Source organism: Bos indicus, chromosome 10 (genome assembly GCF_029378745.1).
Source record: "Bos indicus isolate NIAB-ARS_2022 breed Sahiwal x Tharparkar chromosome 10, NIAB-ARS_B.indTharparkar_mat_pri_1.0, whole genome shotgun sequence".
Taxonomy (NCBI): Eukaryota; Metazoa; Chordata; class Mammalia; order Artiodactyla; family Bovidae; genus Bos; species Bos indicus.
Genome location: NC_091769.1, coordinates 74,840,791 through 74,858,224, shown reverse-complemented (window position 1 = coordinate 74,858,224; position 17,434 = coordinate 74,840,791). Strand labels below are relative to the sequence as shown.

The following is a 17,434-nucleotide window of genomic DNA, read 5'->3' as shown; positions in this document are numbered from 1 at the left end:
TTCACATTAAAGATTTGTTGAAAATGAATTATAAGTGGTCTGTCTATGATCACTGAATTCAGGAGCAGTGGTAGGAGATACCTCCACTAAAACTAAAGCTCTCCAGCCCCTGTCTCATTATACTATACAGTTCTTTTGTTTCAGATGAAATTGCCATTTGTTTCTTTTTCAAATGCAAGCAGGAGATTTTAGAGACAGATTCTAAAATTGTGTAAGATACTCTCATATACTACCAATTAAGTGTAATTTGGTACAAATTTTCTGGGAAACAATTTGGCAAGAGCCTTAAAAATGTTTTTATACTTTACTCAGTAATTTTACTTCTAAAATTGCTATCCTTAAGACATTCTGATATAAAGTGTTGATGGCTAGAAAAAAAAAAGGTACAGGGTATTTGTTATGACTTGATTTATGAAAGGGAAAACTGAAAATCTCAATATCCTATTATAATACAATGGTTAAGTGAATTGTGTTATAATTATATTAGGAATTATTTTGCAGTGATTCAAATTATGTTTTTGAATAAGTATTGCATGGCATGGGAAATAATTATAACATGACATTGAGTGATTATAGCCTGAAATAAAACTTTAGAGACTCAAGTTTTATAAAAATACTTTACATGAGTATATGTGTACTCTGTTGTGTCCAACTCTTTGTGACCGCATAGACTGCAGCCCACCAGGCTTGTTTGTCCATGGGATTCTCCAGGCAAGAATATTGGAGTGGGTTGCCATGTCTTCTTCCAGGGCATCTTCTAGCCCAGGGATGGAATATCTCCTACACTGGCAGGTGAATTCTTTGCAACTAATTCCACATGGATCTCCTGTGTTGCAGGCAGATTCTTTACCATCTGAGCCACCATGGAAGCCCCTGTATGTGTATAAATATGTATAAATAATGAAAAAATTCTGTGTTCTTCTTTACAGTTTTTTGACTTACCATGTTTTGTTTAATGATGAGAATTAAAACAGATTTTAAAGTATAGTCAATCTCAATAGATGCAGAGAAAGCCTTTGACAAAATTCAACATCCATTTATGATAAGAACTCTCCAGAAAGCAGGAATAGAAGGAACATACCTCAACATAATAAAAGCTATATATGACAAACCCACAGCAAACATTATCCTCAATGGTGAAAAATTGAAAGCATTTCCTCTAAAGTCAGGAACAAGACAAGGGTGCCCACTTTCACCATTACTATTCAACATAATTTTGGAAGTTTTGGCCACAGCAATCAGAGCAGAAAAAGAAATAAAAGGAATCCAAATTGGAAAAGAAGAAGTAAAACTCTCACTGTTTGCAGATGACATGATCCTTTACATAGAAAACCCTAAAGACTCCACCAGAAAATTACTAGAACTAATCACTGATTATAGTAAAGTTGCAGGATATAAAATCAACACACAGAAATCCCTTGCATTCCTATACACTAATAATGAGAAAACTGAAAGAGAAATTAAGGAAACAATTCCATTCACCATTGCAACGGAAAGAATAAAATACTTAGGAATTTATCTACCTAAAGAAACTAAAGACCTATATATAGAAAACTATAAAACACTGGTGAAAGAAATCAAAGAGGACACTAATAGATGGAGAAATATACCATGTTCATGGATTGGAAGAATCAATATAGTGAAAATGAGTATACTACCCAAAGCAATTTATAGATTCAATGCAATCCCTATCAAGCTACCAACGGTATTCTTCACAGAGCTAGAACAAATAATTTCACAATTTGTATGGAAATACAAAAAACCTCGAATAGCCAAAGCTATCTTGAGAAAGAAGAATGGAACTGGAGGAATCAACCTACCTGACTTCAGACTCTATTACAAAGCCACAGTTATCAAGACAGTATGGTACCGGCACAAAGACAGAAATATTGATCAATGGAACAAAATAGAAAGCCCAGAGTTAAATCCATGCACCTATGGACACCTTATCTTTGACAAAGGAGGCAAGAATATACAACGGATTAAAGACAATCTCTTTAACAAGTGGTGCTGGGAAAACTGGTCAACCACTTGTAAAAGAATGAAACTAGAACACTTTCTAACACCTTACACAAAAATAAACTCAAAATGGATTAAAGATCTAAACGTAAGACCAGAAACTATAAAACTCCTAGAGGAGAACATAGGCAAAACACTCTCCGACATACATCACAGCAGGATCCTCTATGACCCACCTCCCAGAATATTGGAAATAAAATAAAAAATAAACAAATGGGACATAATTAAACTTAAAAGCTTCTGCACAACAAAGGAAACTATTAGCAAGGTGAAAAGGCAGCCTTCAGAATGGGAGAAAATAATAGCAAATGAAGCAACTGACAAACAACTAATCTCAAAAATATACAAGCAACTCCTACAGCTCAACTCCAGAAAAATAAATGACCCAATCAAAAAATGGGCCAAAGAACTAAATAGACATTTCTCCAAAGAAGACATACAGATGGCTAACAAACACATGAAAAGATGCTCAACATCACTCATTATCAGAGAAATGCAAATCAAAACCACTATGAGGTACCATTTCATGCCAGTCAGAATGGCTGCCATCCAAAAGTCTACAAGCAATAAATGCTGGAGAGGGTGTGGAGAAAAGGGAACTCTCTTACACTGTCGGTGGGAATGTAAACTAGTACAGCCACTATGGAGAACAGTGTGGAGATTCCTTAAAAAACTGGAAATAGAACTGCCTTATGATCCAGCAATCCCACTGCTGGGCATACACACTGAGGAAACCAGAAGGGAAAGAGACACGTGTACCCCAATGTTCATCGCAGCACTGTTTATAATAGCCAGGACATGGAAGCAACCTAGATGCCCATCAGCAGATGAATGGATAAGAAAGCTGTGGTACATATACACAATGGAGTATTACTCAGCCATTAAAAAGAATACATTTGAATCAGTTCTAATGAGATGGATAAAACTGGAACCTATTATACAGAGTGAAGTAAGCCAGAAAGAAAAACACCAATACAGTATACTAACACATATATATGGAATTTAGAAAGATGGTAACAATAACCCTGTGTACGAGACAGCAAAAGAGACACCGATGTATAGATCAGTCTTATGGACTCTGTGGGAGAGGGAGAGGGTGGGGAGATTTGGGAGAATAGCATTGAAACATGTATAATATCATGTATGAAACGAGTCGCCAGTCCAGGTTCGATGCACGGTACTGGATGCTTGGGGCTGGTGCACTGGGACGACCCAGAGGGAGGGTAGGGGAGGGAGGAGGGAGGAGGGTTCAGGATGGGGAACGCGGGTATACCTGTGGCAGATTCATTTCGATATTTGGCAAAACTAATACAATATTGTAAAGTTTAAAAATAAAAGTTAAAAAAAATTTATTAAAATATTTTAAAATATTATTAAAATTAAAATATTATAATTAAAATTAAAATATTATTTAAAAAATTATTAAAAAATAATAATAAATATGAAAATATAAAACTTGAACAAAAAAAAATTAAAAAAATAAAAAAAAATAAAGTATAGTCAAAGAATGAATTAGAGAGAATCAACCATTTTCCTTTGACTCTAGTCAATCATTTCCTCAGAGATTCTTGATTTAACTTCTTAGTTTCTAGTGAAAATATTTAGGTCTCTCTTCTTCTAAGCTTCTTCTAAACACTAATACCATATAAAGGATGAAATTGTTGGGGGAGGAGACCTACCTTAATGACATTTATCAAATTTTCTCTTTATGATATAATCTGGGCCTCCTGGTGACTCAGATGGTAAAGAATCTGCCAGAAAGCAGGAGATTGGATTCAGTACTTGGGTCAGGAAGATCCTCTGGAGAAGAAAATAACTACCAACGCCAGTATTCTTACCTGGAGAATTCCATGGATAGAGAAGACTAGTGGGCTACAGTTCATGGGGTTGCAGAGTCAGGGACACAACTGAGCGACTAACACTTTCACTTTCATACTAATATCTAGTTCAGATTCTTTCAATATATATGCTAAAACTTATATATGGAATAAGATGCCTTCCCTTTGGCAAATGGTAATGAAATAAACTAATAATTTTTCAGTGAATCCTCATGTCTTTACCAACACATTTTGTATGCAATACAAATGGAGCTAAAATAAAATGTTTAGTTAGAAATGGAAACAAATTTGCAAAGAAATCAAGGCTGTTCAGTGATGGTGGTGGTGGCATTACCAATTTCCTAATAAATTAGTTTGATTAATTGGACTTTGATTTTTAGAAATCAGCAGTTATACTTTTGTAATACACTAAGAACCAGGGAACATCAGAAAGTGCCAGATGTTATATTTTAATACTGGTTGAGCTTTGCTTGGGAGCATTGGCTTAAGAGCTGGAACTCAAGAGTTTAAGGCTTTGCTAATTTATTGAGAGGCCTTGAGCACATCAGGCACCCTTCTGTAAAATGGATCACTGGACTAGGAACAGTGATTTTTCAAACTGTTCCTGACTGGAAGCTCCAGGGAGATAGGCACCATGAGAGTTTTATCTCACAGATCTGGGGGGCCTATATAATAGCCTGCATGTGGCTAGTACATAACCAGAGCTTAGTGCTGTGAGTTAAATGAATGAATGTGTCCTCTGGAGCCCTGCCTGGAGTCAGCTTTTCTATCAGATTTTCAGCCAGCATAATGCTACATGTATCTGCTTTATATATCAGGTAGATGTAAGGTAAGATTACATTAAAAATATAAAGGATAATTCTACTGCTGTAAATAAAAGTTTAAAAGCTTTAGGATAAAGTCTTTTCAATTCTGTGATAATTTAATGTTACTATTGTGCTATTATTTAAAAATGCAGATCATAACACCTGTGACTCTCATTTTCCCCTTCTATACAATTTAAAAATCTGTGATAGAGCTGTGTGTAAATTGTATTTGTGAAACAGCAAGGGATGATATGTGTTTTGATGGATGGATTGGAGGTGACAAGGCAGAGAAGGAGATGATGGGGTATGCCAGTCAAAGGAACAGCTTGTACAAAGGCAAACAACCACAAGTGAGCATGGCAACTCTGAAAATGAAAGTGAAAGTCACTCAGTCATGTCTGACTCTGTGACCCCATGGATTGTACAGTTCATAGAATTCTCCAGGCCAGAATACTGGAGGGGGTAGCAGCCGGGGCTGCAGGGGATCTTCCCAACCCAGGGATTGAACCCAGGTCTCCTGCATTGTAGGATGATTCTTTACCAGCTGAGCCACAAGGCAAGCCCAACTTTAGACAGGCAAGAAGTATGTGACTTGGGTGCAAGGTCGAAAGAAGATAGTAAGAAATGTGGCTGGAAGAGGCTCCCAGTATAAAAACCTTGTATGCTTGCTTAGGACTTGAGCTGTATCTGGTGGGGAAGCAAGTCTAGACTTTTAAGAAAGTGAGATATTTGTGTTTTACTATGAGTAAAACACATATGAGTCTCAGTGTTGAGATTAGCTCTTTGGAGTCTGAGGGTTATCTGTTAAGATACCTATTGATCTTGGATTTAATGAAACTGGTATCATAAATACTCAAAAATGTTATCTTTTCTCAGAAAATGGCATACTTTCTCTTTTTTCACACTGGGTTTACAGAATTCTAAAAATGATTCCTTATATATATGATTCCTAATATGTCAATCCTAAAGTAAACAAGTCCTAAATATTCATTGGAAAGACTGATGATGAAGCTGAAGCTCCAGTACTTTGGCCACCTGATGCAAAGAAATGACTCATTTAAAAAGATCCTGATGCTGGGAAAGATTGAAGGCAGGAGGAGAGGGTACAACAGAGGATGAGATGGTTGGATGGCATCACCAAGTCTATGGACATGAGTTTGAGCAAGTTCTGGGAGATGGTGATGGACAGGGAAACCTGACATGCTGCAATCCAAGGGGTTGCAAAGAGTTGGACGTGACTGAACTGAACTCAACTTGCAGAATTCTAAAAATGATCCCGTGTATATAGTCAGAGCTCTTCCAAAGACAAAGCATACTGTCTTGATTAAGAATACACTTTGATTTATTCTACCTGGACATGAAGACAGAGAAGAAAATGGCAACCCACTCCAGTATTCTTGCCTAGAGAATCCTGTGGACAGAGGAGCCTGGTGGGCTGCAGTCTATGGGGTTGCACAGAGTCAGACATGAGTGAATTGACTTAGCAGCAGCAACAGCAGCAGGACATGAAGAAGGGATAAAAAAATCAACCCTGAAGTCAAATAAAAGAAGTTACTATTAATTACATATAGTCTACTGAAATGTAACTTCATTTGTTTATGACTATAAGAGTACATCATGTGACATGCCAGGCTGGATGAAGCAAAAGCTAGAATCAAGATTGCCAGGAGAAATATCAATAACCTCAGATATGCAGATGACACCACCCTTATGGAAAAAAGTGAAGAGGAACAAAAAAGCTTCTTGAAAATGAAAGAGGAGAGTGAAAAAGCTGGCTTAAAACTCAACTTTCAAAAACTAAGATCATGGCATCCAGTCCCATCAGTTCAGCTCAGTCACTCAGTCATGTCCAACTCTATGCAACCCCATGGACTGCAGCATGCCAGGCTTCCCTGTCCATCACCAACTCCTGGAGCTTACTCAAACTCATGTCCATTGAGTCAGTGGTACCATCCAACCATCTCATCCTCTGTTGTCCTCTGCTCCTCCTGCCTTCAATCTTTCCCAGCATCAGGGTCTTTTCCAATGAATCAGTTCTTCGCATCAGGTGGCCAAAGTACTGGAGTTTCAGCTTCAGCATCAGTCCTTCCAGCGAGTAGTCAGGACTGATTTCCTTTATGATGGACTGGTTGGATCTCCTTTCTGTCCCAGGGACTCTAAAGAGTCTTCTCCAACAACACAGTTCAAAAGTATAAATTCTTCTGCGTTCAGCTTTCTTTATAGTCCAACTCACATCCATACATGACTACTGGAAAAACCATAGCTTTGACCAGATGGACCTTTGTTGGCAAAGTAATGTCTCTGCTTTTTAATATGTTGTCTAGGTTGGTTATAACTTTTCTTCCAAAGAGCAAGCATCTTTTAATTTTATGGCTGCAGTCACTATCTGCAGTGATTTTGGAGCCCCAAAATACAAAGTCTGTCACTGTTTCCTTTGTTTCTCCATCTATTTGCTATGAACTGTTGGGACCCAATGCCATAATCTTAGTTTTCTGAATTTTGAGTTTTAAGCCAACTTTTTTTACTCTGCTCTTTCAGTTTCATCAAATACTCTTTAGTTCTTCACTTTCTACTGTAAGTGTGGTGTCATCTGCCTGTATGAGGTTATTGATATTTCTCCCAGCAATCTTGATTCTAGTTTATGCTTCATCCAGTCCAGCATTCTTCATGATGTACTCTGCATATAAGTTAAATAAGCAGGGTGACATATACAGCCTTGACATACTCCTTTCCTGATTTGGAACCAGTCTGTTGCTTCATGTCTGGTTCTAACAGTTGCTTCTTGACCTACATATAGATTCTCAGGAGGCAGGTCAGGTGGTCTGGTATTCCGATCTCTTTAAGAATTTTCCACAGTTTGTTGTGATCCAGTCCCATCACTTCATGGCAAATAGATGAGAAAACAATGGAAACAGTGACAGATTTTATTTTTGAGGGCTCCAAAATCACTGCAGATGTTGACTGCAGCCATGATTTAAAAGACACTTGCTCCTTAGAAGAAAAGCTATGACCAACCTAGACAGCATATTAAAAAGCATAGACATTATTTTATCATCAAAGGTCTGTATAGTCAAAGCTATGGTTTTTCCAGTAGTAATGTGTGGATATGAGAGTTGAACCTCTCACATAAAGGAAGCTGAGCACCGAAAAATTGATGCTTCTGAAATGTGGTGTTGGAGAAGTCTCTTGAGAGTCCTTTGGGCTGCAAGGAGATCCAACCAGTCAATCGTAAAGGAATTCAGTCCTGAATATTCATTGGAAGGACTGATGATGAAGCTGAAGCTCCAGTACTTTGGCCACCTGATGCAAAGAACTGGCTCCATAGAAAAGACTCTGATGCTGGGAAAGATTGAAGGCAGGATGAGAAGGGGACTACAGAGGATAAGATGGTTGGATGACATCACTGACTTGATGGACGTGTGTTTGAGCAAACTCTGGGAGTTGGTGATGGACAGGGAAGCCAATGTGCTGCATTCCATGGGGTCACAGATTTGGACACGACTGAGTGACTGAAGTGAACTGATAAGATACTCAGTTGGGAGCTATCTGCCAAGAGATTGGATATGACATTCAAAGCAGAGTACATTGAAATTGGGAATAATGGACCAGGTGTGACAGTTATCTTGAAAGTTTTATTTTATAACTTAAAACTAAATTTTGCCTTATATAAGATACTTATTGGGCTTTCCAGTTGGCAATAGTGGTAAAGAACCTGCCTGCCAATGCAGGAGACATAAGAAAAGCATTTCGATCCCTGAATCAGGAAGATCCCTGGAGGTGGGCATGACAACCCACTCCAGTATTCTTGCATGGAGAATCCCATGGATAGAGGAGCCTGGTGGGCTACTGTCTGTAGAGTCACAAAGAATTGGGCACCACTGCAGTGACTTAGCGCACACGCATTCAGGCAAGGCATTTATGAGCTTCCCGGGTGGTGCAGTTGTAAAGAATCTGCTCGCTACTGCAGGAGACACAAGAGATGAGCGTTCAATCCCTATGTCAGAAAGGTCCCCTAGAGGAGGAAATGGCAACCCCTCCAGTATTCTTGCCTGGAAAATTCCATGGATAGAGGAGCCTGGTGGGCTACAGTCCATGGGATCACAGAGAGTTGGACACGACTGAACACAAACATCAGCACAAAGATACTTATTAGGGCTTTCATTTACAGAAGAAAATAAGATTATGCTCATATCTCCATGACAGACACACCGTGATAGAGCACATGCTATATATAAGGGATTGGGTGGAGCTTGTCAGTAGGTATGACTTTGGTCTATTTAACACTTAGTTTTAATTTGTCACTTTATGACATTTGGACTTTAGTATATATTGTGAATCAGAATAATAAAAAAAGTCAATGTCTTAAGGAAAGTGAAGAAAAGAATGATGCACTTAAAATGTAATAAAAGTCCTCTTTTGGTACACTACTAAACAGAGAATATTGCTAAAACTGGGAGATTTCATTCATTCAAGCATGAATCTTGAAAGAAATAATTAAAAGGATGTGAAATGACTGTTACCAAAATGAATCTAAAACAATGAAAATTCTGTAAGGCAACAAAAATAGAAATAGATTAATCTGTTTGACCATTAAGCTATTCAGTGTAATATTTATACATGTATGTATATATTTTAAAATTACTTTTATGGTTTTTGCTCCCCTAGCACCAATTCTATTTTCAACTTGAGGGAAATATTAACATTAGCTAAAACTTGAAATCTATTCAGGCTCATGCAGAAATACCTTCTTAGTTCTGCCTAGAACTTCATCAAATAGTCAAGAAACAGAATTCAGGCAGGAGTGGAGAATGAAAAAAAAAGCAAATGGCTTTTAAAGAGAGCTAAAAAAAGCATTACATTTTTTTTTTTGAATACTCAAATGTTTGGTAGGGAAAATAAAGCCTAGCCTTTCTTTAACATTTACCATGTGCAAGACTAAACTGGGCTAAACTGAAATCCCCATTTAATTCCTACAATGAACCTATGAAATAAACACTGTTATCCTATTTCACAGATGAGATTCAGAGTGATAAATAAGTTGCCTTAGGTTACAAAGGTAAGTGGTAGATCTGTTCCCAGACCTAGGACCTCCTGAGGCTGATCTTTCATGATACCTCCAGGCACTCTTCCATGTCACCATGGCCATTCCCCTATCATACTTTTCTCACCGTATTATAATTGTCTTTTTACCTCCTGTCTCCCCCTACTTCATCGTTAGCTCCACCAAAGCAAAGACAGCATATTACCCTTCTAGTTCCAGGAATTTAATGCAGTGACATGCCTCACAGTAGAAGCTCAGTAAGTGCCCATTGAAAGACTAATATTTTCAGGAGTCACTGAAAGTTAATATAGTAAAGAAAACATTGTATTGTTATGGAAACTAACTGATCTGGAAAGTGCCAATTGCTTCTATAGTTCTGTTAGATGTTCCTTTTTTCAAAGATGAACTCTTTCAGAAAGATAGGAGAGCTGATCACTATTGCATATAGGAATTCAGAAGAGTAAGAAAAAATCCGCAAAGATCCTGAAGTGATGTGACATGATATCACAGTATTAGGAAAGGTTAAGGGGATGGATATTGAAAGCACAATTTAATTAAGGGTTTTTACATTTACGACGGCTCATCTTCTACACACAGACGCAACCTGCTTTTCATGGATAGTGAGCTCCAAGTGAAAGGAATATTCCAGGCCTTAGGTCATTTTTTAAAGGTTAAAATGCAATTAGCATAGGAAAGAAAACTATTTTATATGAAAACCTTATTTGGTATAATTTAATGAGGACAAATCAACTTAGACTTCAGCTCAAGGGATTCAAATTCTATCAGAGAAAAACATTTCTGATTATAAGGAAGAGTTTACCAAGGGAGTTGGGAGGGGATTCTGAGTTTGCACATGCACCTTTCACAGGGACTGTCCTGACTTCTATAATCATGTCTTGCTCGATGATGCTCTGATGATAATGTGATTATATGTCCATTTTAATCTGGGTCTTTAATTGCCTTGTCTGAAAGCTACAGGGAATAAAATTTCTATACCTCTGTCTCTTTAAGCATGTTTCTGCCATTTGTCCCCTTTCTAAATGGTGCTTGGAGCTTGAATTCTGCTGTTGCTCTCAGCAGTCTTTAGGAGTCAAAGACCTGAACGAGCAAGGGCTACCATGCAGCCTGCAGTGCCCACCTCTGCCAGCATGGACATTGCCAGTTTTTTAAGCCTTACAGAAGGCTGGTGAATACGCTTTTGCTCCCTGCACATAAATTTATTAGTAAAATAAAAATATTTCAGAGTGAAGAAAACATATGGAGAGTGGAGTTGTTATCAGCCATGTCAAGTTGCATGACACATGCGATGATGCTTTTGTTGATTTTGTTGTCTTGCAATTGGTTAATATGAATCCACTTCCAATATGTAGTAAGGTCTGTTATCCTGAATTTTGAAGTAGTTATGAAAATAATTATAAAGTAGCAACTAGACTGAAATGAAAGTTAATGACCTATTTTATTTATTTGATGACATTGTAATACATTGTTTTCTGAGACTGTTCCCGGCTGTCTTGAGACTGTCTTCGATCCATGATGAGATCCGTACCCACTCAGAGAGTCACTACATGGTGCTGTGTTGTAATAGCCCATATGCTCATCAGCTCATCTCACTGGATTATTAGATCTTTCGGAGCAGACCTGTGTCTTGTTACTTTTTTCCTCAATACAGCATTTTGCAGACTGTGCCGTAGTCATTAAGTATTTGTCAGATTCCTTTTTGTTGGAAATAGTCTTTCTCTCTTTTTTCTTACTTATTCATCTCTCACTTTCTTCAGGTCCTCTCCATCTGTCCCAAGGACATGAGAGCTGATATCTGTGTTCATCTAAACCGGAAGGTTTTTAATGAACATCCTGCTTTTCGATTGGCCAGCGATGGGTGTCTGCGAGCCTTGGCAGTAGAATTCCAAACTATTCACTGTGCTCCTGGGGACCTCATTTACCATGCTGGAGAAAGTGTGGATGCCCTCTGCTTTGTGGTGTCAGGATCCTTGGAAGTCATCCAGGATGATGAGGTGGTGGCTATTTTAGGTACTGTGAACTTTCCTAATGTAGTAGCAAACGTGTAACAGTTTTAGAGGTTTTTACTTCTCAGGTTTCTTAAGAGAAATTTCCTTTGCTGGGTGACTTTGGAAATTGGGTCACTAATGAGATGATGAATCTCAGTGAAAACTAGTAATGCCATTTCAGCAAGGAACATTAGTATTGGTCATAGCTTAATGGGCTGCACTGGGTTTGATTAAACTTTCTTTGGCAACAATACGACAATGCCTTTTAAACGAGAGGTGATCACAGCCTAGGGTGACTGAACTTCCATGTTGGTAAGTGTGAAAATGGCTTGTGAAATGATTGTTAGGTTAGTAACCTACAGTATTTGTCTCAGAGGGACAACAGAACCTTTGCAGATCAACACTTCCCTTTAGAGATGTATAAACTGAGGCTTTATACATTCAACAACAGCCAACCAGTTCAGTGGCTGGTTCAGCTAGCTACCTGAGAATTAGTACTTGAGTACAGATCATCTTTCCCCAGATCTTTCTGCTTGCTTGCAGTGGACCTAAGTAATGAGCAGAAAGTAATGAGGAGATATTTGAATTTGACCTGTTATATTGAAATGATCACAATGCAAGTAAACTTAGGTTTTTAAAGCTGGTTCTACCCATCTATATTTATGAGTGAGAAAAATTATTCAGCTAGTAATAAATTTGTTCTAAAATTCAGAGACCTGATATAGTTGTGCTAATGAAAAAAGGCAGTGACAGTACATGTGAGTGAAAAATTTTTTTAAAAAATTGCATGTTTGGGGACAGTGTAATCCATTTTATACTTTATCTTGGTAAAAATTGCTAAATGATATGTTAGATCATTTTCTGATCAAATATCTGCAGCATGAAGTCCACATAGATAAAAAAGGAAGCAATAATGAGGCCAGAGGAGAATAATTTCTTGTGTTTTTTCAAGTAAAATAAGTTAGAATTGTAGGATGTCAGCTCTCTTTTGATCACATTTTTCATGGCTTCTGTCTCATGAAAAATGAGCTCAATTTTTAAGCTATTGGATTTTTTAGCTACTGAGGTCAACCTACCATAACTTGAATGCTACTTATTCTTATAAGTAAAAGATTGACTGGTGTATTTTAGAAACTGCAAAAGCAAAATCCAGCCCCCAAATGAAGGATTGATTCAAAAAGCACAATTACCTGAAAAAGACAGAATCGAGAATTGAGAAACTATGACTCTTCCTAAGAAAATAGGTTCAGTAAATTTGTAAGGGTTACAAAAATTAGTTCAAGGATGCAAATGACTGAACACTATTGTTTGTAAAACTTTCTTTAACTGTTGAGAAATAATATTACATTTATGCGTAAATTTCTTTTAGAAGCTATTTTTATTTATTTTTTTGTTTGGTTGGAAAAATGCATGTAGCTCTTAGAATCAGCACTCTGGGTGTGTTTAATGTTGCTTAGTGTGTGTTCTGCTTTGTTTCCTGGAGCATAAAGGAGTTATGTAATACTTCATAAAAAGTGTACTTTTCACTAGAACAATCCTTTGTGGTAAAATGTAGCATATACACACTACAACAATTCTTGTTTGCTTAAAGAAGATGTTAAAACACAAGCCCAAAACAGGCGTATTTTTTCCTACATGTTCATGTCAATGGTGGGTGGTATAGCAGACATCAAATATAATAAAACGAGTACTGTTGTGATAAATTTCCTAGACTGTGCACTCATTGTCATTTGTTTTGCCCCATTTTCTTCATTGCAGCTTCACCTTGCTAGTTTCTTTTCTAAAAAGATGGATTGAGAAAGCCCTGAGTGCAGTGCCTCTGGGCTAGGTCTGCTAAGCTGGAATCATTTGCTCAGTGAAACAGACAAAATGCATTTTCTTTTCATTTTAAAATAAAATGGTAGCTAGTTTTGCCCAATGACACAGTAAAAATGAACACAGGGCCTCTGGGTATTGGTCCAGTCTCATTATATATCTGTCATATTTTATTTCTTTGAATGAATGCTTTTTGTTTATCCTCCTCAAAAATCTGAACATTTCAGAGACTTTTCATCTCTTGGTTTAATGAGTTAAATTACATGTATACCTCTCTGGCAATTTTTCTTCCCTTTATTCTGTGGGTCTCTAACAAAGATTAGCTCAGCCAAAAGGCGATCAAAAGTTTCTGTTTAAAAAAAAATTTTTGCCCTGAAAGTGATCTTCCAAGAAAGAGATAAGTGCGGGGGCGGGGTGTGGGAAGGCATGACGCTGGAGAGGCTCACAGGGTCGCCTAGGTGCCCTGCTACTGCTAAGTCGCTTCAGTCGTGTCCGACTCTGTGCGACCCCATAGATGGCAGCCCACTAGGCTCCTCCGTTCCTGGGATTCTCCAGGCAAGAACAGTGGAGTGGGTTGCCATTTCCTTCTCCAATGCATGAAAGTGAAAAGGGAAAGTAAAGTCGCTCAGTCGTGCCTAACTCTTAGCGACCCCATGGACTGCAGCCTACCAGGCTCCTCTGTCCATGGGATTTTCCAGGCAAGAGTACTGGAGTGGGTTGCCATTGCCTTGTGCTGGCCAAAGTCACATCCTCATGGTGTCTGTGATTTGAATCATCAATGACAAGATAGTTGTGGATAAAAACTTTGAGAACTCTGCCCTGGTGTTGCACCTTCTACCAATCTGGCAGGAAGGCAGTCTGAGGAGATTGTGGAGTAGGAGTGTGGACTCATAGTGAATTTCTGCAGGAGACAGTGTGTGATGTCACATGTGAGAGATGTTTGCACCACATGCCCCAAGGAGTGTGTCTGCCATGGTCCAGATATGCTCTTGTGCTCATATGGCTTATAGGTTCCATCTATGAGCTTGTTGAAGCTTGTCTGTTGCCACCTGTGCTTCATCTAAGGGGTATGGAACCTGCTAGAAGGATCTTTCTTAATGAACCAGCTTCTTGACTTGTAGATTGTCTCGCCAGCTCTGTTGTGTGACTTCACAGTGTGAATTCCACCCAGGATGCATGTTTTCAGACGTTTCTAAGCCAGCAATACTTTCTTTCATAACTAAAAAGGATTTTTATTTTTCATTTAACACTTAAGATGTTTAACTATGTTTTAGGATAGGGAGGGAAAAGGAGTAACTCATCCACATCACTTCTGACACTGTGCTGACTGTTCATTCTTTTTATAATCCTATTTTTTTCTTATTTCTAATTTTTTTGTAGCCTAATTTTGAAATAATTGCAAACTTAATGAAAAGTTGTAAAAGTTATCAGCACATGAAGTTTGGCATATATCAAGGTTTTCTATCTTATTGAGTAAGTTAATTAGGTTTTCTGTATCTTTACTTATTTTTTTTCCTCTTGATCTATACTGGAACTGAGAGTGACGTGTTATTTTATTATTAATGTGTTGTATCTATGTCTCTTTGTATTTCCCATAGTTTGCTATTTATACTGTTTATTACTGTGTTATTTGGTACACAGATATTTGTAACTACTATATCTTCAGCTGAATTGTGACTTTTAGCATTGAACTCTTTTCTATTATATCACAACCCTTGTAAGGGTCAGACAGAAACAGCATCCCCTCCCCCATCTGCATATACCTCAGAAAAATGGATTTGTCTAAGTTGATCTGATAGGAGAAATAAGTAGGCCTTGCTCTCTCTTATGCTGATTTATTTGCCAGTTGAAAAGTAGAGGTGAGGTCATTTTAAAATTAATTAAAATCTCTGAATCCAAAAACCAGGTGCAGTTCATTCCCTTGGATCTTTGCCTCTCAACGGTCTCTTGGTAGCTCCATAATTCTTTAGGGTGTCAAAAGTGTTAAGGTGTTTAATGAATAAGTTCTGAAGCAGAACTAATTAATGGAAAGATAAAAATATAGTCAATAAATACCTTCTCTTTTAACATGGAGAGGTGGCTTCAAGATGTTTTCTAAATAGGGCACATGAAGATAATTGCAGTTCATGTCTTTTTCTAAATTGAAGTTCTTTCAGTTCTTACACCTCCACTTTTTTTTCTTTTGACCTTCCCACTTTTTATAAAACACAAAGAATTCCAAATTAAGTTCATGATGCATACATAATATTGTATGTGCTTTAATATCTTCTTGCATTTTTGTTTTTACCCTGTAATTACTTAATGTGAACAGATTTATTGGTATGCCTAAAATAGCCAGGTTACTTTTAAGTGTCTGACAAAGTATACTGTACCTTATAGAGACTATACAAATGTCATTTCCCCACTAACTTTAGACCCATCTTGTAAAATAGTTGATTTGCTGCATTCACATTTTGACTTTTCTCTTTTCACTGATTATTAAAATCATATGGTTAGAATTATTAATCTAAGGCAATCTATATCTAAGTCTGTTAACTGTAACTTTAAGTTCCCAAGAGAACCATGCTTATTTATGTGGAGTTTAAATAGAGGCCTAGATGTTTTTTTTTTTTTTTTTTCTTGTTTCATACATGATATTTTACATGTTTCAATGCCATTTTCCCAAATCTTCCCACCCTCTCCCTCTCCCATAGAGTCCATTGAAGGAAGAAGGCATAAGAGAAGACGAAAGAGACAGAATTAAATGAACTTAATAAAATAAAATGGCTTCCCAGGTGGCACAGTGATAAAGAATCTGCCTCCAATACAGGAGACATACGTTCAATCTCTGGGTGAGGAAGATCCCCTGGAGTAGTAAATGGCAACCTGACTGAAGTATCCTTGCCTGGAAAACTCCATGGACTTAGGAACCTGGTGGTCTATAGTCCATGGAGTCCACAGAGAGTTGAGCAAGACTGAGCGCACACACACAACACAACACAGCAATATGAAAACTGTAATTTCTATTACCTGGGTAAAGACTCCATTTTAATTAGAATCGTTATTTAGAATCAGTTCATCTCTTATAAACATTTGTCAATTATCAAAGAAAACATGAATTCTTCAAAGAATTTGAAAATTTCTCTCAAAGAAAACATAAGAACTCAAAATCTGCTTCTTATTTTTATCCCCCGCCCACCCCCCCCAAAAAAACCCCAGAAACCTGAGATGTGAATGAATAATATTCTTCTATTTTGAGAATCTGTGAAAATGTTACTTTAGTGTTGTGGCTTAGATTTCTTCCCATATACTTGTTGAAAGTCAAGTGTTTCACACTTAAATTCTTTAAAGGGCTTTTCCCAAGCTCCAGAAAATTATTTTCCTTTGTATCCACATTTCTTTGTTTTGAGATGCTGTACTGTGAACCAGGTATATTTGCTCTACATATTGTGATGATGATGAGCTTAGTTAATTTAGACATTTTTATGAAAGTAAACCAGTTATTTGCTTTAAAAAAACTCATGCCTGTCTTCTTTTAAATTTTCTAAGTAGTGAGTAAAACATTGTTTGTCTATAGCTTATGTTATACACTTTAGAATTCCTCAGTATGTAGATTTTAGGGTAAAATATAGTCTATTATCTGGTAATTTAGACTTAGGGGGTTCTGTGCTGCCTTAGCAGTAAAAAAAAAAAAAAAAAAAAAGAAGAAGAAAAGAAAGGAAAAAAGTCCTGCTGCCAGTGCTGGATACCTGGGTTTGATCTCTGGGTTGGGAAGATATCGAGGAGAAGGAAATGGCAACTCACTCCACTATTCTTGCCTAAGAAATCCCATGAACAGAGGAACCTGGTGGGCTACAGTCCATGGGGTCACCAAGAGTTGGACATGACTTAGTGACTAAACAACAAAACAAAGTTTAGACTTAACTTCAC

At 37.5% G+C, this 17,434-nt stretch overlaps 1 protein-coding gene across 2 annotated transcripts in view; it reads left to right on the top strand.

The window, feature by feature from the left end:
• Positions 1 to 17,434, top strand: part of KCNH5 (potassium voltage-gated channel subfamily H member 5) — a 425,893-nt gene that overhangs the window by 304,771 nt on the left and 103,688 nt on the right. For both annotated transcript variants that reach the window (XM_070797700.1, XM_019967980.2), the window contains one exon: positions 11,480 to 11,732. In XM_070797700.1, the coding sequence (XP_070653801.1) occupies positions 11,480 to 11,732 (253 nt within the window). The remainder of the gene's footprint in view (positions 1 to 11,479; positions 11,733 to 17,434) is intronic.